The sequence below is a fragment of the Dysidea avara genome, chromosome 9, assembly GCF_963678975.1.
Source record: "Dysidea avara chromosome 9, odDysAvar1.4, whole genome shotgun sequence".
In the NCBI taxonomy this organism is placed as follows: domain Eukaryota; kingdom Metazoa; phylum Porifera; class Demospongiae; order Dictyoceratida; family Dysideidae; genus Dysidea; species Dysidea avara.
The window spans coordinates 7,372,721-7,400,678 of record NC_089280.1 but is presented as its reverse complement, the minus strand read 5'-3'; the positions used below and the strand labels follow the sequence as shown (position 1 = coordinate 7,400,678).

Sequence of the window (27,958 nt, the reverse complement as noted above, 5' to 3'; positions counted from 1 at the left end):
ACACACTACACACACTACACACACTACACACATGCCTTAAACAAGTAGTAGTGTGTTCCACAGTACATTCAAAGTTCTGGGACACAGGACAAGGATCCTCCACCTTCTACAGTTAACAAAACCCTCACTAACACCTCAGCAACCTCACACCACACTGAACTCACTGGCACAGATAAACAATCCTCCTTCAGCTGATCAAGACACTGGGCCAGAAACTCATGAGCATCCTGTAGATCATCATACAATGTAAACCATCTAATCTGACACATTAGAAAACTTCTCAAGAGTAGCTTTGCACATATGCAACAGGTTATATGGTTAAACTTGACACATGCTACGTGTTGTATTTGAAATATTGAAAACGTTGCATATTTATAGGAGTGTATAAACAGTGGAATGGACTACTGGAGTGGTGGAATACTGGAGTGGAATACTGGAATGAAATTTTTTTAAAGTTCAATAAACATTCTTTACATCTAAATAAGTACAACTCCTTCCCTTAAGTAAGCAAATAAATAGTACTCCCCTTGAAGTCAGCTCTTTTAGCATACTTTTCCTTACCACAACACTTGTATGACTTATATATAACTCAATAATTGTCTGAAAATAACTGTCTTAATGAAGGTTCAGTTCAGTGTGCAATGTAGTACTACCACAACAAACTTCGGCTTAAATCAAGACATATGGTAGGTGTCGTGCAGCCAAGAAAGCTGGCGCACCACACCGTGATTATATTGACAGGAAGAAAGAAAACAGCCTTTTCATGCATACATAGCTCCATGGCCCCTTCTCAATTTGCAATGGCCATTTGCGAGATATAGGTGTTCAAGGTTTCATTTTAATTTCTTCATTTTTTCTTCTTATGTCATAAGGGGGCTACAGGGGCTTCAATTTTTCTTTTTGCACACTTTGCAAAAATTGCTATAAAATGCAAACGTGTAACTTGATTGCCTTGATCTTTGGCACAAATGAGGAGCATGTAACGGCGGATTCACGTACCAAGTTTGCTGTGAATCTGAGGAATATCCAAGGAGTTATGAGCATTTATTCACGTAAAAAAATATCAAACTTCTGTCACGGCTAAAGGGTAAACTGAGTATATATAGGAATAACTTGAAAATTGGTGTGTAGATAGGTAGCAGTGCCTTTTGATAGTTTGAATAGTAATAGAGAGAGTTACAGTGACAAAGTTATAAAGCATAAATCAAACAAATATAAAATCGAGGGATCGAGATACTCTAATAGAGCAGTCACCACGGGGTAAAAAGGTGTACAAAAAAGTTGGAACAAAAAAACCTTACCAGAGTTTGAACCAGGGACCTCCATACCTAACACCTGCATCCTTAACCACTGCTACCTTGGTTGGTCATCTCACTTTATTTCTACTTTATAAATGAAACTTCTAGTTGAAATCTGCTTAGCTATAATCAAATGTTTGTAATTTCATCAAGACACATTCATCAAGACACACAATAGTGTGTCGTGCGGCCAAGTATAGCTAGTGCAGGCGTGTGACAGACAAGTGTGTATTTTACAGGAACCAAGAAAACGCCATTTTCACACATCCGTAGCCCGATAATGGCGGGACAGAAATTAACCATTTTTGTTGTGAAAATTCCCTCAGGGTAGGGAACCTCCCATTCCAAATTTGATGTGAATCCGCCCATCTATCACTGAGATACGTGCCTTCAAAGTGTGTCTTATTTTCTTCGTATTTTTCTTTCTTCGTCTCGCACACTTTAGAAAAATTGTAATAACTTGCACTTCCTTTGTTAGATTTTCTTAAAAATTGGAGGAACGTAATACTTCACATTTACAGCCCAATTATGGTACAAATCAGACAAAGAACAAGGGAGTTCTGCACAATTTTTCAAAAATCTAAAGGCGATTTGTTGTCATGCCTCCGGGGTGAACCAATTGACAGAATTACTTGAAAATCAGTCTGTATATGGAGTAACTATCATAGTGCAAACCTTTTGTGGTTTGAAAGAAATATCGTTAACAGTCATGGAGTTATAACAAAAATGCCAACTATGTGTAAAAAACGCATGATTGAGTTTTGTTAATAAAAAAGTATTACCTGTCACACCTACTAGGCAAACTAGTTTATGGAATCAGCCGAAAATAGGTTCAGAGGTAGATTAATTATTTTAGAATGATCTTTCAGTGGTTTACAAGGAATCAGATTAAAAACCACTGAGTTGCACTACGAAAGTCAACTAGGTGTAACAAGTGCACAATCGAGATATTCTAATAGTGCAGTCACCCTAATAGAACATTCAGCTTCATAATCACCATGTAGAGAGTTCAGCTAACAACAAGTTACCCAAAAGAGAGTTCAACTACAATCAAGTCACCCTGGAGAGTGTTAACTACAAAAAAAATCACCCTGTAGAGAATTCAGTTACAAACAATTCACCTGTAGAGGGTTTAAAGTCACCCTCAAGAGGGTTCAGTAATAAACAAGTCACCCTGTAGACTTCAGCTACAAACAAATCACCTTAAAGCGAGTTCAGTTACAAATAAGTCACCCTGTAGGGAGTTCAACTACACCCTGTAGTGAGTTCAGTTACAAATAAGTCACCCTACATAGAGTTCAGCCACAAACAAGTTGCCCTGTAGAGAGTTCAGCAACAAACAAGTCAATCCTGTAGACTTCAGCTACAAACAAATCACCCTGTAGAGAGTTCAGTTACAAATAAGTCACCATGTAGAGAGTTCAACTACACCCTGTAGTGAGTTCAGTTACAAATAAGTCACCCTGCATAGAGTTCAGCCACAAACAAGTCACCCTATAGAGAGTTCAGCCACAAACAAGTCACCCTATAGAGAGTTCAGCAACAAACAAGTCAACCCTGTATACTTCAGCTACAAACAAGTTACCTTGTGGAGATTTCTGCTACAAAGTAGTCTACCTGTAGGAGAGAGGACATGTGATAATTTTCTGTAAAAAAATGCATCATTATAAAAAAAGTATTCATAGAATTCAGGTCTTGATGTCTTCTCCTTTCTGCAGAAAAAGACAAGTGAAAGAACTACAAAGCTGGCCGCAGGCTGGATTCGGAGTATACAAATACAAAAAGAAGTGATATCTATACATACAAAAGCAGCTAAGCTGTGAAAAAAGGGTGTGACCAACCAAAAAATCCAGGGTGAAAAAAGATGTGAAATCTAAGGTGGCGGCCAAGAATGGCTGCAATGATGCTAATGATAAAAATTTTTAATACTTGCTGTGTGCATTGTTAAAATTTATTAACATTAACATCATTGCAGCCATTTCTTGGCAGCCACCTTTGATTTCACAACCTTTTCATTTTTCACCCAGGTTTTTTAAGGCGGTACCATTTTTTTTCACAGTTTGGTTGTTTTTGTGTGGATTTTGTTTTCTGTAAATGCTTACAAGATAGTCCTGTTTCACTTTACCCAAAGATTTTCACTTAGGCTTCTAGGTTAGTGGTAAACACCTCGTAGAAGCTCTGCCTTCTGTGTTCACCCTCCAGTGCCTAACTGGTAAAGTTGATAATAAATAAATGAATTCTTCATTATATATTGAATGTACTTTTACAATGCATACATGTAATCAGCTAGCTAGTTAACTTTTTATCATTTGGGAACAAGGGTTAAGTCAGGAGTCTTCTTGGTATTCCCAATAAACTGCTTTTGCAACTTTGTCTATGGTGAGGTGAATTATGCTAGAAGAGTTGACTTCAAGGGGAATCCTATTTATTTGCGGACATGACTAAAACACAGAACGGACTGGGAAAACGGACTAGCAAACGTACTGGAAGGAACTTCCCTGAAAATATTTTTTTGCCATAGAAACTCACTGTATCATGGCTACGAAGAATATAACATGTAACAACGGTCTTAAACAAACCTCTTAATGCATGCTTGAGCCGCCATAAAACCCTGGGATAATTTACAAAGCACCAGTCTGCCAGTGTGAGTGCCTGTGACAGCAAAGTTGTTGGTTAGTGTTGTAAACAAGTTTAAACAAACAAAATAACACAGACTATTTGTAGTAGCCAGTGCCTTACCAGCTGATTAAATACAACATGGTCCCACCAAACCTACCTGTCATGAGCTGTCACCTGTAAAACTGAAGATCAGCCGTCAAACTAATTGCAGCAATTAACCAGACCACAAAATCCAAGTAACATAGTGTCTTAACTTGCGTCTTGTCTTGTTTACACATGTGAAACGAAAGTGTGCTCTTCATTAAACACAAAATGAACTTAATTTCAGACTACCTTTAAGTGCAGGGCTTAATATCGGCTTGAGCACAGAGGTTTGCTTCAGGTCGTTGTTGCATGTTATATTCATTCTAGCAGCTGGACAGTGAATTTCTATGGCCAAACAACATTTTCAGGCAAGTTCTACCCAGTCTGCTAGTCCGTTTCCCAGTCCGTTCCGTGTTTTATAGTATGTTCACGTTGAGCTGAATCCTCAAAAACATTTAATAACTCATGGATGCAATTACACATGATCTTGAAATTTGGCTAATTTGTAGTACTGCTTGACCCGCTAAAAGCATTTCAAAATCTTTTTGTTCAAATGTTTGACATAATATTCACAGCCAATCAAATTTTCACAATACATTTCCTGTGGGGAAGCCATATAAGTACAGTGTCCATTACAGCCCTTTCCCGGAGCCAAACTGTAGTACTTGTCTGTTGTTGACACCTTTGCTGTTACCAATAATCATCTGGTTGGCTGAAATGTTAACTCTGTTGAGAAAAAAATCCACTGTTAATTTTTAGCTGTTTTTCAGGATTGAGCTCAACGTGAACATACTATAGTCATGTCCTTAATTTGCTTACCGAAGGGGGAAGGGTTGTACTTATTTGGATGTAAAAAAAAACTGATATTGTACTTTAAAAAAATCCATTCCACTGTTCCCCAAATCTTAAATGCACAACACACACACAGTCATAAGTTTGGATCACATGTACAACACACAACACAACACACACACACACATTCTTAAGTCACATACATGTTGAGAGTAGTCAGAGAAGCGAGGAGCAGCGGTTGAAATTGACTTCTTGAAACTGTTCAACATGGTAATCTGAACTTCAGAAGAAAGGTTCCCATGTTTACCTTTCAGTAGCAGGTAAATCATGCTATAGTGAAGGAGGATGCATTATGATACCTAGGTATATTATGGAGGTTGGCCACAGAAGATTTTATAACCCCTTGGTATTCAAGACAATTGCTTCAAGCAAGACGACCAGAAAGCACAATGTATAACACTTGAACACTGCCTACACTTGTGTGTATGAAAAATACAGTACTTGAGGGGTGTCTCGAGGCTAATACAGCACTCTAAAGCAATCACTTGCTTAATAGAGGTGTACCGATATACCAATAAATATCGTACTGATGGTCAATATGGAGATTTTTGCCAATATCGGTTGGTCCTGATATAGCCACCAAAATCGATACAATATACAGATACAAAACTGAATAGTCTTTGTCATGGTGGAGCCACATTATACCCTCTGTTATACAGCAACAAGGCTAGGTAAACCAGTGTCAGAAATAAGAATTTGTCATTGACTGGTCAAATGTCCTAAAGTTGGTAGGCTGTTTCCAGATTTGATTGGCCATCTTGTCTCCTGTGAATAGCAAGTGATATGTAGCTGATGTGAATCAGAGGACAGGGTCACAGGATATAATACTATTGGACACCATGAGCAATCCTTCACAGGTCACCAGCACATGGAACACCTAGAAACACTACTGACTCCACCACATTCATTTTAGGAGCCCATTTTCATATGGGCTCCTGTTAAATCTGTTAATCAAAAATGTATTCATTAACTAACTATTCTAATGTGTATGACTAGCTACCTTACAGCATGATGACTAATGTGAGCTACGAATATTTACCAGGTTAAATGCCACAGCTTTGATAATAGCCAAACCTCATCTAAGAAACATGCTCCAATACATAGATTAAACGTACTAACCACCGCATAACAATAATTCAGCTACAGCCAGCAGCAACCGCTACCATCTTTTAAGTTATCCATGTCGAGCCAGCTTACCCTTGGCCATGATTAATGTCTAATATTGCTGGTGTACACTGTTTTGCTTCAAGATTAATCGCCAAGTATATCCATGTCAGTATCACTCCCAGCCTGAATGTGGCTCAACTGGATCCTGCCAAAAACTAGACACAAGTCGCTCCAAATCCCTTTGCTCAGTAGACTTGAATATCCTCAAATGTAGATAGTCTAAAAGCTTCCACTCTTTCGAAGTCTTCACCAAACACCTTAAGTTTAAATCCACCAATATGTGAACCAAAATATTAGAACAAGTCTCCTGTCGGAACAAGTCTCCTGTCATCTGTATGGTGATCACATGGTAACATCCTATGGGTCGCATCATCACTGGGACCGCTGTGAGGTACGCTATCAACTTGATGTGACATTATCCCATGACATCCGCTATAGCTTGCTTGATTTTTAATTTTTGAGCTTTACCAACTGTGTCTTGCTGCTTGTCAGACATTTGACCAACAATAGTTTTCTATACACTTGAAAAGAAGCACTACGCTATGAGAAGCCATAGAAATATGCACATAGCAAACATTCATTGTTACAATACTTACTAACTATACAACAAATGATCATAGTAGAGAGCTATAAAAAGCAACCATGGGATGAATAAACTAGAAACACAGCTTGAAAACAACCAGCCATCTTTACAAGCCATTAAATACGGAGTAATGCAGACTCATCTTGGTGGGAGTATGCATTAGAATATTTTGTGGTGCCTCACTGTCTGGGTTGTTAATTGAGGCCACACCACCACAAGCAATCAAGCATTGTCAGTGATTGTTAGCACTTTGGAACTGTTTACTAAGCGTATCTTATGGCAAGAAAATAAATGTTAAAGTCCCCAGTTTCCTCCAATCTAAATGGATAGCTACATCAGTATATCGAATCAATATTGGTGCTCAGACTCAGTATATTGGATTGGTTCAAAATTTCTCTATCGGTACACCTCTATTGCTTAATATTTAAAATCAAAATATCTCTGCGTGAAGTGGGCTGAGAAAGGCTCCTTGTACATACCAAATACATTGTGATACCGAGGTTGAGTAAACTATATGATACTCTTTCAGAGATATACATCATGCAACACACATACACACACTTACAGGAAGAGACATTTTGGCGGTAGTTGTTTGATGTTCTTATAGTGGAGTAGATCATCAGCAAAACTGTCCAGTCCCAGCAGTGACTGGAGTATGGCATTCATGTAACAGGTGTTACCCAGGTTGGGAAACCTGTTAAATAAAGTACCAATAAAACTGCATACGTATACAGCTAGTGTGCGTACACACACGCATGTGCACAACAGTGTTTTACCATCACCAGTAGTTTGATCAAAAATAAACTTTTATGCAGTGTTTTTGGACAGGCAGTTAGGTAATATATGAACTCAACCATATCACAATGTTCACTATAGACTAAAGAATGTGATTGGGTGTTCAAAATTGTAATTTAAACAATATAATCGGCTATGAACCATATCATGACCATAAAATATTATGAACTCTTGACCATCAATATATAGTTTTGCTATTTCTCACCCTTTCAGGTCAAATGACGGCTGGGGATCATCAAGTATCAAATTAGAACTAGTCTTACAGTTGCTTCCCTCCTTCATTGACCTAAACGTGGAGTAGGTCATAGGTGGTGAGTTGCACGCCTTCTTCACTGGAGGTTCATGTTGCTTCCTTTCCAGCAGTGAAGTGGACCAGGAGAGGACTGACATTACTGGTGGATACTTGTGGTTGAATGGCCTATAAATACTTAAAAGAACAAACAAACAAAACAAGTTGATGCTGTACTACTTCTAAAAACCAGGTGTTATGCAGCTAGCTAACTATGTTATTGTTTTAGCTAATAGGTCTAAGTTTCACAAATACAATTAAGTTTCAGATTTCATAATGTTTATAATTCTTCAATTACATTGCTATGCACTGCGCTTGTTTAACAAACCACTTTTACCAACATATATAATGTATAAAAGTAATCTTCTAAACTGTTGTATAGTAAGGGATAGGCTATTCCTGGTAGTCTGAGGCCTGCAGGTGTCTTTCAGTTGCTGAACGCCTGAAAAACCAAAAGGGAAGGTAATTCACAAAATCTGAGGAGAGTCGCCACACCCATATTTCAGACCGCTGAAAATAAACCACCTTAGAGCACAGTTTAGTTTAACACGGACTTTTCACTTCGCTTTTTCTTCTTATGGTCAAGCTGCTTTTACCATTTAACAATTTTGCTCAAGTGGGTGAGTATGGTCAAACATAACTGTAGGTAGGTACAGACAGACATACAGAGACAACACACACACACACTTTTTATGAAAACGATTCCAGTAAACCAGGCATGCACCCATAGTCGGCCTTTGGTCAGCTGTAGGCTTACACCTGGTTTTAAAAAACAATTTTTTAAAAAAACGAAGTACAGTAAGACCTTGATTATCCAAACAGTATATGTGACTGCTCTATTAGAGTATTTAACCATTAGGTGAATGTTCTATTAGAATAAGTGTATGCTCTATTAGAGTAGTTGAACAGGACTCTGTACATAAATGAATGGGCTTTATTTATCTGAACAAATTCAACACTTCTATGATTGAACTGGCAAATAGGTGTTTGGATAATGGAGGTCCTACTGTACTCCAATGGTAAAGAACTTATTGGAAGCATTTCATGTTGCATGTATGGGGTTGAATGTATTAAACCAATACTTCCGAGTTATTGTACTGCACTAGAAGCAGTGCTAATTTATACTGGATAGAATTGCCACCTTAGTTTAATTAACAGACAGTTAAATTCTAAAGTACCTACTGTAAATATTATACCAGTAGCATTTACTTGACTAGAGGTGACTCTGATGCAAAGCTGTAACTAGGACAACTGTCACCAAAGTAAAAACTAGAGCCCTTAGATTCTGACTTGTCCTTGCTAGCTGCTAGCATTCTACTACCAAAGGAACCAGTGGACTTACTGAAATACATACTAAAAACACAATTACTCTACTTGCTATCATTCATTACCTAAATAACTTCTTTGACGCAATATTTGAGAACAGATCAAAGTCATCCATGTCATGAGACAGTGGTGGCAGTGATTTCAAATTTGGTTTCTACAAAAGCATATACTCAACGATTATCAATGGTACATCTATACCTCCAATCTTTGTTGTAAGTCTGCTAAAATACTCTGAGGAATTCGGTTGCAGTATACATTATTTTGTAAGAACTCTAAAATTGAAATAAAACGAGCACCATAAATTTTGGTGACATTATAGTAATGTACCATTCACTGTTAGTCCATTGATAATCTTTTTCAGAAACCCAGCACATTCTGCCAAAGATGCTGTCATTGTTGCGTCAGAAACGTCCAGCCGGCGCAGTGATCCCCTGGCAAACGTTATCGTCAATTTGCCGTTCTGGCATTCCGTGTCTTTAACCGAATGTAATGCGTTATGGAGCTGTGTACGTGTGTGTGTGTGTAATATGGCATCATAATAATGGCTTTAAATAGGTTCTTACGAGGTAGTATCTTCTGTTTATGTCAGCTTCACCCTTCAAAGCGATGAAGAAATTTGCTTCTCTCCGTTTAATACCAACAGCGAAGTCCCCTTCATACCTATGAGGTTTTTTCAGGTCTTCAGAGAAGAAACTTGTCTCTATCGCACACAGGAAACTAAAGAGGGGCACCAACTCGCTGTCATCCATTCGCGCCAAAACGAACTTAATTTTCCCGCAATAAGCTTAAGTCACGTGATTAATAATTCCCATATTTCTTAAGCGCTTCTTTAATTCACCTGGTGCGCCCATGGATAATAATCTAATCCAGCCGCCTTATGACTATTTTCAGTGAGTTATAATCAGTACTGGTTATAATTATGTGTTTCACACTCGTACCGTATTGCTGTGGGCACCATAGATAATACAGACCTCTCAACTCTCACGGTTTCACCGTGAGACTCATGTTTTTGGGCCTCTTCTCAAGGTCTCACGGTCAGGTGCTAATTTCTCAAGGTCACGCTCCAGATCTCAAGAATTCTCAAGGTTTTCGCCTATAAATAAAACTCAAACTCACAATCGAAACTTTTCGTCAACTCGATATAAGAAATGGTACTTACGTAATAAATATTTAAAATTTATGGCGCTCACATCTATAAAAGACTGGAGCCAACCTGCGACCCAAGGCTGTATTACAGCATGGTAATGTGACTTCTCGTTTTTGTTTAGTAGTAATTTAAAAAAAAAAGTTATTCTAACATGAATGGACTTGGTTACTAAGATAGATGGTGGGAAATATATCACGTGCCAGAGCAGAGGCCAGATTCGGATCTAGTGAAAGGATTAGTAATACCTACAATCATCACAAAGATAGGCATAAAGCTGAATAAGTAGACTTATGATTCACGTGATGCTACGCCATGCTTGGAATTCCAGGTTGCTTAGATTCTATGTGTAGATTAACATCATAGAGCATAGAAATAAGCTGCGAATAACAGTAGTATGCATGCAGTATAGCTAGCTCATGCTTGTTGACATTCTTTATTAATAAAATGTGTGTGCGCGTGAACCCCACTGTTGCATGTGGCCATGCACTTGGGGTGTCTCGAGGTTAACTCCAGTTCCAAATTGAGAGGTCTGATAATAGAGGTCCTTTATCTATGTAAGCAGTTATCAATGTCATGGCCCCACCCGGTCAAGGATGGGACAACACTGGCAAATTCTAGTAACTCCCCTGTACTGGAGCAAAGAATGTCCTTTCTCCTAAGAGGTACAGTAATTCGCTTTATTTTCATATGATTTTACGTGAATGACTGCTCTATTAGAGTAGTTCAATCTTGTATAAAAATTTTGCATACGAAAATTATTTTACAACAAAAAAAACCAAACTATGGTATTTGATGAACCTATAAAATCACTTTGAACTGTCATTGTCCCATGGGTGGAGTAGTCTCACCCTAGACCACAAGGGTCTGGTGGCATGTAATGCAAAATCTTGCACATACAACTAAGTTCTGATCAGATTCTAGACTGTGTCTCACGAGGGGTCCGCAACTTCCTTGAAATCTCATACGCCACATTTGAAATCTTGAAATCCTTAGCACCTTTGTTACCATATATTTTAGATTATGTTGGTAATCTATGATGTAGTCTTACATAACGGACGGTAACATCCGTATTCAATAGATATATATTATCCGTATTACCTCACGTCAATCTCGAACTGTTCCTACATTGTAGTTATGATGACAGTTCTTTTATCTGTTTCTGTAAGAATTTTCCTGGGCTTTGTAGCTAATTACTTAGTAAAGTAGCTCGAAAGTTGCTTACCGTACAATAGAAAATTTGACAGAAGAAATCCTGATGGGCACCTTTAAAAGTGATCATGAGTGTCAGATCTCTCTCGTCAAAGTGTGGATTTGTCAGCTTTTATTTTCATCAAATTTCCTGTTGTACAGTAGCTGGCAACTTGGTGGTTTACTAAGCTGGCCAGTATACAGGTAGACACCAAGACAGGTTCCACTGCACTGCCTGGCTGCCATGACTAGGGGCCACAAAGTACTGCCAGATGTGCATATGGAAAACACAGCATTAGGGGTGTGTTGAGAGACTAATACAGCATGGGGCAAAGCTGACTTCTATATTACTGTAGTCTTGAGACACTCCCAAGTGCTGTAGTTTTGTACATGCATGTGATTAATCATACTGTCCTTGTTTTTGTAGCATTCTTGTACTGTATTTTCCCAATTATCCACATAATGTTGGCAATGGTTGCAAAGGAATTGTAGATGTTGTCATGGGATACTATTAGATGGTGCATCTATGGTATGACGGTCCAATAGATGAATTTCATAATAAGGAATTTTAAACTGTTGCCCCTAGCAACCTGTATTTTGTAGGTGTAAATGTCAAAAGTAACATCTCCAATTTTTAAAAGGATAGCATATTATAGGTCACGAGCTATGACATTTTTAAGTTCACAGTTTTCCCATACATCAAGACACACGGTAGTGTGTCGTGCGGCCCAAGAAGCCGGCGCGCCACACCGTGAGTATATTGACAGGAAGAACGCAAACGTCATTTTCACACCTTTGTATCTCGGTGATCACTTATCTGATTGGAACCAAATTTGCTACACAGTTGCCCGCCAGCCAAGGGAGTCTACATTCCGAATTTGAAGGAAATTGCTCCAGCCATTTCCGAGATACGAGCTGCCAAAGTTTCGTTTTTTTTTCTTCGTTTTTTTTTTCTTCGTCTTTTCGCACACTTGCAAAAATTGCTATAACAAGCAAACGCGTACTCCGATCGCCTTGAAATTTGGCACACAGAAAGGGAGTCCACAGGCGAATCCTAGCATCAAATTTGGTACAAATCCGATGAATGGTTCAGGAGTTATGACCGATTATTCGCGTAAAACAAGATCGATTTGTTGTCACGCATACAGGGTAAACCGCTTCATGGAATGAGTTGAAAATTGCTATGTAGATGGAGTAACCATCGTAGGAGTGCCTTTTGGTGGTTTGAAAGGAATCGAGATAAAGACCACGGAGATATGACACAAAACCCAACCTGTGTCACAATTACGCGATCGATTTTTATGAATAAAAAAGTATTAGTTTTCACGCCTACTAGGCAAACCGCTTAGAGCAATGAGCTGAAAATCGGTGTATAGCTGGAATAATCTTCATAGAAAGTCCTTGCTGTAGTACAGAAGAATAGGATTACAAACCACTGAGTTATGATTCGAAAGCCAACTCCGTGTAGCAAATGCGAGATCCAGATACTCTAATAGAACAGTCACCCTAATAGAGCATTCGGCTAATTTATTTACTCCATTATAGAATTTTATTACATCACAAGTTATTCTGTAGGGAGTTCAGTTGCAAACAGTTAATCTTATAGACAGTTCAGCAAGAAGACAGTCACCATGTGGAGAGTTAAGCAAATATACCACTATAGAGATTCAGAACATTACAAGTCACACTGAAGAAAGTTCAGCTATAAACAAGTCATGCACTGTGTAGAGAATTCAGCTACAATTAAGTCACTCTCTAGAGAATTCAGTTACACAGAATTCAGCTACACACAAGTCACTGTGGAGAGAGTTCAGCTACAAACAAATTACCCTTTAGAGTGATCAGCTACAAACAAAACACTTTGCAGGGTGTTCAACTGCAACAAATCAATTACCTTTAGAGCGATCAGCAATGAACAAATCAACACAAATCTACCTGTAGAGAGATCAGCTAGAAACAAACCACCCTGAAGAGAGTTCAGCTACAAAAAATCACCCTGTAGAGACATCAGCTAGAAACTAGACACAATGTAAGGAGTTCAGCTACAAGCAATCACCCTGTAGAGAGTTCAGCTAAAACAAATCAACCTGCAGAGAGATCAGCTACAAACAAATCACCTTATAGAGAGTTCAGCTACAAACAGATTACCTGTAGAGAGATCGGCTACAAACAAATCAACCTGCAGAGAGATCAGCTATATACACACAAATCAACTTGTAGAGAGATCAGCTACAAACAAATTACCCTGTAGAGAGATCGGCTACAAACAAATCAGCCTGTAGAGAGTTCAGCTAAAACAAATCAACCTGCAGAGAGATTAACTACAAACAAATCACCTTATAGAGAGTTCAGCTACAAACAAATTAACAAATTACCTTGTAGAGAGATCGGCTGCAAATTAATCAACCTGCAGAGAGATCAGCTACACACAAATCAACTTGTAGAGAGATCAGCTACAAACAAATCACCCTGTAGAGAGATCAGCTAGAAACTAGATACAATGCAAGGAGTTCAGCTACAAGCAAAATCACCCTTTAGTGAGTTCAGCTACAAACAAATCAACCTGCAGTGAGATCACCCACAAAAACGCACTTGTACAGAGTTCAGTTACAAACAAATCACCCTGTAGAGAGATCAGGTAGAAACAAATTACCCTGAAGAGAGGTCAGCTACAAAAAATCACCCTGTAGAGATATCAGCTAGAAACAAATCACCCTGAAGAGAGGTCAGCTACAAAAAATCACCTTGTAGAGAAATCAACTACAAACAAAACACTTTGCAGAGAGTTCAGCTACAAACAAATCAACCTTTAGAGCGATCAGCAACAAACAAATCAACCTGTAGAGAGATAAGCTAGAAACAAATCACCCTGTAGAGAGTTCAGCTAAAACAAATCAATCTGCAGAGAGATCAGCTACGTACAAATCACCTTATAGATAGTTCAGCTACAAACAAATTACCTTGTAGAGAGATCGGCTACAAACAAATCAAACTGCAGAGAGATCAGCTACACACAAATCAACTTGTATAGAGATCAGCTACAAACAAATCACCCTGTAGAGAGATCAGCTAGAAACTACACACAATGTAAGGAGTTCAGCTACAAACAAATCACCCTGTAGAGAGATCAGCTACAAACTAGACACAAAGTAAGGAGTTCAGCTACAAGCAAGTTACCCTGTAGAGAGTTCATCTACAAGCAAATCAACCTGTAGAGAGTGCAGCTAGAAACAAATCACCCCGTAGAGAGATCAGCTGGACGAAGTCACCTTGTAGAGAGTTCAGCTACAAAGAAACCATCATGTAGAGAGTTCGGCTACAAAAAATCACCCTGTAGAGAGTTCAGCTAGACGAAGTCACCTTATAGAGAGTTCAGCTACAAAGAAACCATCATGTAGAGAGTTCGGCTACAAAGACACCACCATGTAGAGAGTTTAGCTGCAAACAAATCACCTGTAGAGAGTTCAGCTAGAAACAAAATACCCTGTAGAGAGACCAGCTAGAAGAGGTTACCTTGTAGAGAGTTCAGCTACAAAGAAACCATCCTGTATATAGTTCAGCTACATTTCAAGTCACCCAGTAGAGAGATCAGCTGCAAAAAAATATCCTGTGGGGAATAATGGGCATGTAATAAATATATGTATATAATTTGTATAATTACTAATAAAATCCAAAATAATTGAAGTACTAAAATTCTTCTTTAAGTTCTTTTCTTCTTCCTGTAGTAAAGAAAAAAGCGCATGGGTTAAAAAAGCCCCAAAGCCAGCCATAGACCGGCTTTGCAGTATACAAATACAAAAAGAAGTGATATCTAATCAAAAACAGCCAAGCTGTAAAAAAAGGTGCGGCCCCCAAAAAGGCCATGGTGAAAAAAGATGTGAAATCCAAGGTGGCGGCCAAGAAATGGCTGTGATGGTAGGTTAATGGTTACATTTTAATAACAACAATTCAGGTAAATTTGGTGCCAAGACCAAGCGGCACAAAATTCACCTGAATTGTCGTTATTAAAATGTAACCATTAACCTACCATCACAGCCATTTCTTGGCCGCCACCTTGGATTTCACATCTTTTTTCACCATGGCCTTTTTGGGGGCCGCACCTTTTTTTACAGCTTGGCTGTTTTTGATTAGATTATATATGAGAGGAGGTAACAGTTGCCCTTTCTGGGAAATCCCATTGGTGATGTATGGGAAAACCATAGATTTCATATCTCATGATCCATATACTCTATCGTTTTAAAATTTGGAGCGGTTAATTGTGAGATTCTCACCTACAAATAATGTTAAATTGAGAAATGACATTAATTGAACCTGTTGTTTTCCCACACATTATTTATGTGATTGCCCAGAAGGGGCAACTGTTGCCCCCTCTCATAGACAATGTATGGAAAATGACAAACTTTAAAATGTTACATCTCATGACCTATATATGCTATCCTTTTAAAATTTGGAGATATTACTATAGACATTCACCCCTTAAAATTTAGGTTGCTAGGGCAACTTTTGTTATTATGAAATTCATCCATTGTTTTATACCACCCTATGGGCAGCAGTACAAAATGCGTACCTTATGTATATTGCAAAAAAAAGCTTGATATTACGTAGTCATAGTAATAATGGAGTGCCATTGGGTTCATATAGTACTGTAGTGTTTGACTTCAGTTTCAAGTTAAAACATTCCATCATTTCAGACTCTGTGGGTTGAACATAGCCGACAACGAAGTGTAATGGATACTTCACTTTTCAGACAATAATTGATATAACTGGGGCGCATGGTGCCATTTCAGATGCGGTATGCATGGGCTCACCAGTCATAATAATTATTAACAAATAAAGTTAACAAACAAATACACAATGGAATTTTCAACTAGAATAGGGACCATAGCAGAGTGATAAAAAGTACTGAAACAAGTTGGAGTAGTCCATGATATTAAATCATAGTAAAACAATAAGAAGTGTTATATCCCTACTGTGCTTAAGATACCATAACGGAAACGTACAGTAGGGTATAACACTTCTTATTGTTTTACTATGATTTAATATCATGGACTACTCCAGCTTGTTTCAGTACTTTTTATCGATGTGCTATGGTCCCTACTCTAATTGAAAATTCCAAATTTTTTTTGTGCACTTGTAGAGTATATGTACAATCCTCTTTTTACTGACAGTAGCCAGACTGGAAGCTGCATGTCCAATAATATAGTAGTGTAGCAGTAGCAACAGCCCAAGTACATACATACATTTTATATGTATGTGCGTACCACAGAAAAGCAGCAAATACAGTTACATGTATTTATTTAGAAATACGTACATGTTCATAGTGTTTACAAATGCATAGCATTCATTCTCCTACATTACAATGTTGTTATTACTGCCTAATTGTACTGTTAGCTACTGGCATTACAAGCAAGCTACGTTAATTGGTTCTTTATAATTAAACTTCTAGTAAAATTTGCTGAAAGACAGGCATTTAGTACTGTATCGGATCAGCTATGTCCGAAAATATGATGCAATATCGGTTATCAGCAAAATGTCATTGGTGCAACACTAACGTGCTTATGAGTGTACACTGTTATTATTACTGCTAGCACTGGTACCTGCCCTACATGCAGGACTCTATTACCCTGATTACGTTATACATGTACAGTAACATACTGGTCACTGGACTAAATAACTATGTGCTGGGACTTGGAATCAATTTGAAGCAATGCTTGTCGTGCTGGCTATTTGGACGCAGTGTAATATGATATCCAATGCAAGCACATCCAACCTGAAGTTATGTAATTATATTTACTGTAAGCACACATACACTCCTGCAGTACCACAACAGTTAATTAATCCTGCCTTGTATGTGCTGGATTTCATTTTCCTATGTGTAGGACTTCATTGCCCCATAGTTACACTACTTCTGTTAGTGATGTAATACCGAAACAATGTCTATAGCTCTGCCCAATAAATGAAGAACTTCCCTGCATGGAAATACTATATTTCAGTACACCTATAGACGTACAGTGTAACTAAATTAATGTTGGAAAAAAGACAACTAAATGGTAGTCATTTTAAAGCAATATTTGTCTTGCTGGCTATTTGGACACAGCATAATATCCCATGAAAGCACTTTCAACTGTATGTTACTAAAGTTGGTAATGTATTGCAAGTACACCTACACTCCAGCAGTACCTATAGTGTATCAGTTAGTTAGGCCTGTCCTATATGTGCAGGATTTCATTGCCCTGTATATATATATATATATATTATATAGTTATACAACGGCCACAAGTGCTCTGCCTGATATAAACGCATGAGCCTGAGGGCCATTAGGCCCGAAGGCAAGTGCGTTTATACAGGTAGAGCACGAGTGCACGTTGTATAACTGTTATGTACCACTCACCTAATAGGTGGGGAGAGTCTCACAAGACAGCTGTAACACTTATAAAGGCCAGGTTTCTAACATCGATTGTGGGTAACCAAGCCGGACGTTGCGATGACGTCCCCCCTGCAGTACTGCAGCCACCTGAGACATTGAAAGCTAGTACGCTATGGGTTATATCACTAACCTGCATTCGCTGTTCGACTCTCATTATGTAGTGCTCAACATGCCAGCGTGATCACTCAATCGCCATATAGACTAAGCGCCAGACTAATCGCCATAGTGATTCCCTCGAGTGAAAAAAAGTAGCTAAATAGACGTTTTAAGTAAACAAAACCCAACTACTAAACGATACTAGTCTAATTCTTACTATTCACACTGGCTAAACTCGAATCTGGTGGCATGACAAAACTGGTTACCACAATCGAACGTAAAGGTTAGTATTATTTAGAATATATTTGTTTTATTAAGTCATTGTCGAAGTGGACTACAGTTTAATCTGGGCTAAGATGGCACCAGACTAGTAAGGTGTATAAGTACGTTGATATATATGTAGACTAGAGTTGTGGCCACCCGTGTTGGCTTTTTCGATCGCCATTGGCTGCTTGTAAACATTATACGTATTGGTGACGTTATGGCCCACAATCGACCTTTACATGTCAGGCTATAAAAGAATTCGAGTGATCTGTGAAGTGTCCTTCCACCTATTAGGTGAGGTGTCGTAGTGGTCTTCGCCACCGGCACTTGTGCTATGCTGCACAAAACCGCAGCCAGTGCAATATCTGTATATTGCACTGCGGTCGGTGCATTATACCTTATAATGCACTCGTTGTGGTCTACAAAACCGCAACCAGTGCGTTATAAGTTATAATGCACTCGCTGCGGTCTGCAGCAGTGCAATATACAAATTATGGCACTGGCGGTGCCTTTGAACTGCCCACGCAGAGTGGTACATATATATATATATACTTTAGTTAGTGACAATGGTAAGGATACTCATTCAATGTTGAAGCAATCCCTACTCTATATAATTTCCAGCAATGGCTCATTGCAAAATCCTTATTTCTATACAAAAGCATTATAAGTTGATGCCAAAGTGTTTATACTGAGAGAGTGAGAGTTAAATAAAATGGCACACATTCACCAATAAGGTTTAGAATCAGAGAAAATAAATACGTATGTGGAAAGTTTCCTGTAACAGAAAAAGATAACACTAAAATAGTTGTAAGAGCGGGAAAAAAATTATCCTAACTTGGATTTGAACTTACCTCGGGACCCTAGGTTTAGGAAGCACATGTCCTGACCACTAAGCCAATTGTCTAACATCAAGAGTAACCGCTTAAAAACTGTCTTGTGAAGGCATGCATAAGTTGACTGGCACAGTCTTTACATGTGGTTTGCATGCAGTTTATAGGCTTATAGAAAGAATCCGAGCAAGTTTTTTGTCTACACCCTTGCACTAATTGCACTGTAAACGACGAATCACAGCAGTTTAGAAATCGTTTAAAAGCAAGGTAATTAAAGATTATGAATGCTTTGTTAGGCACAAAAAGTGTTTCGATATGTGCATCAGCTGGCAAGAAATTGTTGGATGCCAGACAGACACGGACAGCTTTTCAGCTTTATATATGTATAGATTACTGCTTTACAGTGACCAGCACTGAAGGTCTGACAACAACGTAATTGTGGTGCAGCCTTAGGATTATCTAACCCAATCAATAGACTTGGAGACTTAACAATAAGGTGAAACAGAAAATGGGCCTAAGAAAGGCAACCTCAGGATTCAAATTTTGTGTATGTTTTATATAGGTATAGGCATATGTGTACATAACTACTATGTGCAGGGACTCTATACTATACGTATGTATTCATAAATTCTGCTGAAATATCACCACTGTGTGTGTGTGTGTGTGTGTGTGTGTGTGTGTGTGTGTGTGTGTGTGTGTGTGTGTGTGTGTGTGTGTGTGTGTGTGTGTGTGTGTGTGTGTGTGTGTGTGTGTGTGTGTGTGTTTAAGTGTGTGTGTGTGTACATGACATGCTTTATACATGTTTTGTCACTGATGCACAACCTTTTCAAGAATCACATACTGCTTGCATTAGAGAATTACATATTTGAGAAGGAGACAATTCCTGAAGATGATCTGGGAAATTGTTGAAAAATTGCAAAACTACCAAGTTTCACTGAAGGAGTACAGAAATGTGGCAAAAGAGCTAAAGTAAGCATTCATTGCTATGTTTAAGCTGGGATAAAAGATGCTCCTTGTAATAAAGCATAGAATACAGAGTACTTTACTATAAAAGGGATAGGATAGGGTTGGGCGATATACCGGTATGACAGTAACAAGACGATATTGCAGCTGGCAATAACCAATACCGCCTTGTTTTTGAAAAACCACCATACTGGTATAAATAGTTATTGCGGGGAATACAGCTGCAACCACACACTTACACCTGTTAGCAATGCCACATTGTACTTGTCAATCAGTATTACAGCTAGTAAACAAGCCTAACCCATGCACTAGTACTACTACACGAAGCAACGCACTAATTATTAGAATACACGCAAGGCGAGGCACGTGTACTGGATACAGCAATTTTGTGATTATGGGATAAAAATTCTGGCTTCACATTAGTAAGCCTTAGTAAATTATCTGCTAGCTATATACATAGATAGAAACTAGCTATCTCTTTAAAATTTATGCACTGCATTGTAAGTTTTTCCAAACTCCTAGCTGGTATGAAACAAAGTTCACCCATGCAAATATACTGTGTGAACAGTTTTGAGTGTACTTGCTATAGTTAATTTCAATACCATGATATTTGCAATAATCGTGATAATAAGCTCCACAATAACCGTGGGAGAAAATTTTCAATATCGCTCAACCCTAGGATAGGAAATGGAAGCAAATTCCAATTTGGTTTACTTTAAGCGTGACTGAAAGGGCAACGCCCAAGTATGGGAAATAGTGTTCCAAACAGGAATATACTAACAGATTATACAGCAAATGATTAAGAGTTTAAACCATTGATTATGTTATTGCATTAATTTTGGCTGTTGCACGCTGTTGTATTTTGCTCATACCTCCTCATCTGTGCCACTTCTTTTATAGCCAGCTCCACTTTCAAGACTTTGGTATACAAGCCAGGCATGTCACCATTATGGTCTTTTACCCCTGCATTGTAGAGGAATAAACTTTTTAGTACATAATAATAATATACTGTAGTGAAATGGGCAAATCTTTAAGCAACTACTCCCACTTTGCCCTTGTAATCTCTCTTGTATTCCATGTAAGAAAGAAGCTGTACCCGAAAGTGCAAGTTACTGTTGGACATTAAGCGGCATCACTGGATATTTGTGGTTGAGTGATGGATTGGATGAAGGAAGTGACAGTGATGATAACAAGAGCTCCTATGTTCACTATTCAACGAAGAGGATATGTTGTTAGTACTAAGAGCTTATAATGTTTGTACAGAGTAGGAGAGTATCTAAAGTAACTCAGTAAAAATGTTATTACAAGCAACACCTCAGCCTTTAAATTCTCTTACCCAATCATCAGTTCTCTATAGACATGCATACATGTGATAGTAGTAGTAATAGGGATGATGAATTTTTAGGCTTTCCTACTCAGGGACAAAGTAAAACGTGTGGATAATGTAAAGTGTACATGGCATCATCACTTTGTTAAAAGAATGCATACCTGGTTAGTATTGGAATGTTACATATGAAAAAAGTGTTTATAGATTAATTCACCCAAGTGGATTTTTACAAAACAAAACACATCGATTATTTAGCTGCTGACACAAAGTGCAGTCCAAATATCCAACAACCCCTGTCAACACCACAGCTTGCTAGTTTTTGTATTGCAGCTATTGGGGTTCACACGAAATTCCATGGAGTGTTTATAAAGATCCCTCCTCTGGCATAGGGATCTTTATATTGTGTTGTTGTTACTATGTAAACAAGTATGGTGAAGGTTATATATGATTGGCAAACAGATGTATGATGCATGCATATACATGGACTTGCCCTGTACAGCATACTTGTGCCCTCTAGGTAGTTATATATAAGCACTTGATGTTATAAGTTTTAGGAGCAAATTAAGGAAAAAATAATAAAGCCACCAACAGCAGACTCTAATAATCTATATTTGAAACCAGGCATTTATTTTCTGGGACCCCCTGGCTTATAATTGAGACCAGCACTTATTCAAATGCAGCTTTTATACAAGGAAATACAGTTAAGTTTGGTGTAAAATGTAGTTGAAATTAAGGTACTTGTTTTTAATGCTGTAACCTGTAATACCAAGAGTTAATGATAGAAATTAATACTTACTATAATTTACATACAAAATCCATTTTGTCATTTGCATTCTTATAACTGCTTCTGTGTCCATCTCATAGTTTACATAAGTTTTAAATTCAATATGTATTTGTGGTTGGTGTGAATTCAAACAATCACTTGTTGTGATAACTAAAACCCACAATGATTTGTTTTATGGCAGTGTATATAAAGGAGTGTGAGAGCTTGATCAATTATCTTGTGGAAGAAGAGAACTCCTAAGGAATATATATCTAAAATTTTTGGAAGGCCTTTTTGGCCTGAAACACAAAGTAAATGCACTTGACTGTCTGTATATCAATTTCTTATTGCTAGTACCCCCATTCTCTTTATGGCATAAAGTCAAATTATGTTTTCAGTATGCCTGTATCAATGAAACAAGGGAGGTGGCCTAAATATACTTACAGTAAACATTAATTCAAACTAAAAAATGAAGCAAATACAATTATTACAGATGGGTCAGTACAGGGGCTCCTTTAATAGCATCCAGGCCTTGGTATAATTATTTCCTGATAAGACAATATCAGACACTATAACAACACAAATATCTTGATTCTTTTGTGGAAGACCAGTAAAAATGATGGCCGTTTTGGCATGTTCCATTAATGTACAGCTAGCAGTCACTTCATAGCACACTTCATAACTACAATTACAATCTGGCTCATACCACTTCCTGTTTGCTAACTGCATTAGCAGTTTGATTGAGTGCATTACCCACTGGCTTATGAAAAACTACATACTGTCTGGTCAGTGTCACGAGGTTGTTCAGTGTCCTCCTTCTCCTCAGTGTCTACTCAGTATCACTGTCATGGATGTAACAAAATGTTTCACAGTTGTGATATACCTACCTACCTGTTGGACTTATCAGAATCTGAAGATTCTGCCCATAGCATACTCATAGCATTGAGTATCCTATCAGTATAAACGTTACCATGTAAACCTTGTCTGTCCTCATGACAAATGCTTATTGTCTCGTCATCGCTGTTGCAAAGAAATTGATCGCCACTTGTTCCATGATCTGCTCAATGGCTGGCGTGTGGTGGGTTGAAATACACATCCACATGTTAAACATATTCCAAACTAAATAAGAAATCATAATTTTGAGGTAAAGTGCTGGAAGAAATTTTACACTTGTGTAGGAAGCATGGTTCCTACATGTGTAGTGCTTTATTGAGAATTTTGTAGGAAATATTCCCACACTGTTGAATTTTGTAAGAAAGATTCCTACACTTGGCACAAAGTGTAAGACTCTTCTTGCAGTGTAGGAATTATTCCTACACATTATGTCATTATTATTATTATGTATAATTGGTCAAAAAGAAGACAGAGTCTTATAAAACCAATCTCAATTAAATCATACGAATGAAAAACGTTGATTATACAAAAAATGATCTAAATTAGTCTTAAAACTTAGTACATTGGGAGAAGTGGCAATTTCATAGGGTAAGGAATTCCAGTTATTGATTATTCTCTGTGAAAAGGCAAAGCGTCGTGTCGAAGTCTTATTAAATTTCTTATAAATCTTAAATCCATTAGATCTAGTACTGTAACTGGTGTTCATTGTAAAAAAATATTCTTTATCTACTAATACTGCTCCATTCAAAATTTTATATGTCATAATTAAGTCCATACGATTTCGACGGTAAGATAAACTAGGTAAATTAAGGCTTTGTAGTCAGTCAGAATAGGTCATGTGTAGGAATCTTTCTTACAAAACTCAACAGTGCAGGAATATTTCCTACAAAATTTCTTAATGTTGCCCTACACGTGTAGGAACCATGCTTCCTACACAAGGATAAATTTTGGTACATCACAGAAAATTTGCTCCATATTCCAAACTCCAATATTTATTACCCAAATGATTATTTTACTGATCATTCGTGTGCCCAGTGCATCCTTCACTAAAGTACTAATCAAATACCAGGACGATTGGTGCATCATCAAACCTTGTATCTTTAAAAGTGCATGAATCTTCTTTTGTATAATTTAGTCCATGCTGGCTTGTGGTGTTGACGCTAACACCAGTGATGTTGGCAGAAATTCACTCTATTACTAAAACTAGTTACTATATTATATGTGCAGAGGAATCCATTTTACAAGCCCTTCCCTATCTATTGTACTTCCCTTTTGCTTTTTGCAGGCCTCAATAACTTGCTCTGCCATAGCCAGAAGAAAATGTGCCATTCCATAATCGTTTCTGATATTTAATGTATTCCTTAACTTTTTCATTTTCCAAACATTTCATTTGTAATACATATCATCTGCATTTCCCATCCACCTACCTACCTGCCTACGTGAATATTGTGCCAAACTAGTCATCATCTTAGCTGAGGTACTGTAAATTTATGAGTTTCACCTTATTTCAACAGTGAAATAATGCAAGAAATGGTCCCTTTAATTAGTGCAATGTTGTGATAACTAAAACCTACAATCACTTGTTATATGGTAGTGTATATAAAGGAGTGTGAAAGATTGACCAACAGACTGTTTTGTTTTGGAGTTACCATAGAGATGTATAAATTTTTGGAAGGCCTTTTTTGGCCCAAAGCAATACAGTGAGTTCTCCATTATCCGAACACCTATGTACCAGCTAAATTGCATTCATTTATATATAGTCTGTTCAGCTACTCTAATAGAGCAATCAATAAATGTAAAATACTCTAATAGAACAGTCATTTGTACTGTTTGGATAATGAAGAGTTCTATAGGGAGGTTTTCATAGACGCAGTTACATTTTCATGTATTGAATGAATTAGTGAACTGTGTGTAGAGTCATTCTATTACTAAATATTGATGATGAGGATGGCTACTTCAGTGACACCTTCAACCTGAAAGATAATGAAGAGTGGACACATTATGCAGAACATTCGGAATACTACTACCTCACAAATGGAATCCAGGCAGCCATTTAAAACAAGCTATACTGATTTGTGTAATGGGCCATTGCAGACTGGTGGAAATCAGCTTATAGCCTTAACCATGCATGTGATTGGATGAAGGTATCAATTAGCCAGAACACTGAGAACAGTGCAGCTAAAAGGCACATACATTTGGTATTACAGTAGGTACTCGTTTGAATACGGCAGGTGAAATACTTGCATATTATGAATGCTTTGTTCTAAAGAAAGGATCCAACAATAAAAACTTAGATATTATCTTATCTGCCTATGCAATAGGAGCTCGAAATCTTTGTTTCATTGGGTAGACCCAAGGATACACAGGTTATGGGCATTTGTTTATGTCACATCAAAACAATAGTATGTGATTGATCTTTCTTCACTAATTTTAGCCTTTGTATATAGTGAAGAAGAAATATGCCTAACAATTGATTCTCCTATTCATGGCGAACACGATAGTACAAATTTCAACTCCTTTCTGTTTGTAAGTTGTAATCGTTTTGGTAAGCACCTAGGTCCATGAAGTATGCATTGTACATACTGCGGTATGCCAAAAGACACCAGTTGGGCTGAAGTGATGTTGAACAGTGAAAAAATCAAGCCCATAGCCTTAGCTGTTATTGAGTTACGCTTGTCTGAAGGCATCAGTCAGTCAGGGAGTCCGTCATTAGAAAATTGTACTAAATTTTAAAATAATAAAATTTAGTAACAACTTTTTGGAAGTGTTTTGGGTTACACTGAAGACACTTTTGGGCTAACCCATGAAGGTATTGTGAGGCTGGTTTTAGGGTGATATTTTTGGCATGAAAAGCCCAAAGTTCTGTGGTTAGGGTTAACCTATCTATGTATAGGGTATTATTTTTGGGAGTGGGCCTGGACTTTTTTGCGTTTGTGTTATTAATTATTTATTTGGGGGCCATTATGGTTTTATTTATTTATTTATTTATTATTATGACGTTATATTTGAAGTGAGAACAAAAATTTAATTGAAAAGTATTATGATTTTTATTTTGGTTTGCTTTTGTGCTTTAAATTTCCAGTAATTTCTCAATCTGGGGTGCGAGATATTGTTAGTTGAGGAGCTCCCATATAAATCATTAGTAATACAGGAACAAGAGTGATATATATATATACACAACAAAGTCCGCTTTTAGTCTGAAGAAGCCACCAACCAGTGCACAATATGCGTGGGGTCATTTTTAACAGAGTGCAGGATCATGTGAGAGTACAGCAGAAGTACAGTGCCATATGGAAAAGATTTCCCGGATGACAAACAACAACCTGATCAAGAACAGTGACTGATGGTGACTGTTATGATATTGGTTATTAAATATTTATAACCTGCTTAGCCAAGTGTATGCTTTTGCAAAGTTTCAGCCTCATATGCCAATAATTTTGGGAGATACAGCCCTACGAAGTAGCAACAACAGAAAGATTTATTTGTACAGCAAGAAAAGGGAAAATAAACTATACCTGTGTCCTCCTTTGTGTCCCATTTATCTTTGCTGACACAGTATTGATACGGAAAATTAACACCTCAATATGTTTTTGATACTTGAAGAAGAAGACAACCAACCTGATTGAAGATAAAAGGAAAGACAAGGCGCAGACAAAGCACACTCGCCGGAACCCCAAAAGGCACATTCCACCACTGAGTTTGTTATTGTGGTGCAAAAAATGGTGGCCATGGGCTGCTTTGTTTGGTCTCTAGGCTTGTGACCGTGGTAGTGAGTGAGGCAGACCAAATTTTGAGTTTTGGTGATTTAAAAAAAAATTCTATTTCTAGCTGCCTGAAAGTGTTTTCTTGTTTTTAATACTGTATTTCATGTTAGATGGATTAGTATTATTCCATAATGGTAGTCTTCGTCATGTAAGATGCCTCAAGGATGATTTTTAAAGGCGGCATTTTTGGCAGCACGCATCACTTTTGATGCGATCCCTACTTAAACAGTACTGCTGTGCTGTTTGATATTAGCCATTTATATGTTTAGCTGGCAACCACAACACACAATAACATCACTACTGATTAGCCACTGAAATATAGATATGTCTAATATCCATATATACATTAGTACTTGATATATCAACTTGTATGATCAATACAATATCATGACTACAATGAATCACAATAGCTATATCATTGCGTCTCTAATAGTATGTATTCATACATGTTTCTTTGGTTGGTGTAGGGCACCACCTGCCACCAGTGTCATCAGAAGACTAGAAACCTAAACATATAGGCATGGAAGCATCTCATGGTTGGGGAAGGGGCAATGCTAAGATAGGACTAGGAGGGTCTGTGGGCATGCCCCCCCCCCCTCCCCCATGAAAATAACTTATGCTCTGAATTGAATTTCATGCAGAGTATTTTTAAAACATGCTTGAATCATGCCATCAAATATAACAGTGTATACTTGCTTCTGTAGTTTACCTCTGTGTCAGTCACACACAACATTCCTAATGATACAACAATTAATTTTAGAGGCGCATACTACAATTGTCATTCTGAAATGTTGCTGAGAAGTCAGGTGTACAAGCAGATAGTTTCATAAATGTTTTGTAGATTGTTAATTACTTAAAGGTGAATTGTAGTATAATCCTTTAACTAGCAAGACTTAACCATAAAAATCTGTAAAAACCTCAGTTGTTCCAGTCAAGTCCAGTGAATAGTAACACCCATAACTGCTGACGCTCTCCTTGTTTTGGATTATGAGACGCATGGACTCCTCCATCCTCAGTGTTTACCAGTTGATTATTTTTACCAGGTGATTATCTGACTGCCAACCCTGGTTGCACGAGTTGTATCTTGAAGTAATAGAATCTGGATCACATACCCATTATGCAAAATAATTTTATATCAATGCGTTTGATAATTTGATTAACAAAAATAAGTGAAATCCTCCATGAAAAACAGCTTTGCTGTGAAAAAAAGCCACATCCAACAAAATTAACTGGCAACTGTAAGAGCTGATAGCTACCTGGATGAAGAATGTTATAGTCGGTA

At 37.7% G+C, this 27,958-nt stretch overlaps 1 protein-coding gene and 2 long non-coding RNA genes across 3 annotated transcripts; 1 reads left to right on the top strand and 2 right to left on the bottom strand.

The window, feature by feature from the left end:
• Window positions 1-164: 164 nt before the first annotated feature.
• LOC136267193 (uncharacterized) lies at window positions 165-7,294 on the bottom strand. The gene is made up of 3 exons (XR_010706568.1): window positions 7,169-7,294; window positions 4,997-5,123; window positions 165-227 (listed from the first exon to the last, which is right to left on the bottom strand). It is a non-coding gene; the product is annotated as an uncharacterized lncRNA (long non-coding RNA).
• A 305-nt stretch (window positions 7,295-7,599) lies between these two features.
• On the bottom strand, window positions 7,600-9,777 carry LOC136267444 (uncharacterized). Its single transcript, XM_066062606.1, has 6 exons — window positions 9,577-9,777; window positions 9,341-9,515; window positions 9,212-9,285; window positions 9,079-9,167; window positions 8,897-9,028; window positions 7,600-7,816 (listed from the first exon to the last, which is right to left on the bottom strand). Exons 1-6 carry the CDS (start codon window positions 9,760-9,762, stop codon window positions 7,600-7,602), a joined length of 873 nt encoding a protein of 290 aa, XP_065918678.1. The 5' UTR covers window positions 9,763-9,777.
• Window positions 9,778-9,814: 37 nt separating this feature from the next.
• On the top strand, window positions 9,815-27,277 carry LOC136266387 (uncharacterized). The gene is made up of 3 exons (XR_010706101.1): window positions 9,815-9,903; window positions 19,819-19,934; window positions 27,144-27,277. It is a non-coding gene; the product is annotated as an uncharacterized lncRNA (long non-coding RNA).
• The last annotated feature ends 681 nt before the right edge of the window (window positions 27,278-27,958 follow it).

Excerpts from the sequence above, each read along its gene's own strand:
- LOC136267444 (XM_066062606.1), bottom strand. The coding sequence starts at position 9,762 with ATGGATGACAGCGAGTTGGTGCCCCTCTTTAGTTTCCTGTGTGCGATA. Across the intron at positions 9,286-9,340 it reads CAATGGACTAACAGTGAATG|AGTTCTTACAAAATAATGTA; the intron begins GTACATTACTAT and ends TTTCAATTTTAG. Across the intron at positions 7,817-8,896 it reads TCAGAGTCACCTCTAGTCAA|GCCATTCAACCACAAGTATC; the intron begins GTAAATGCTACT and ends AAGTATTTATAG.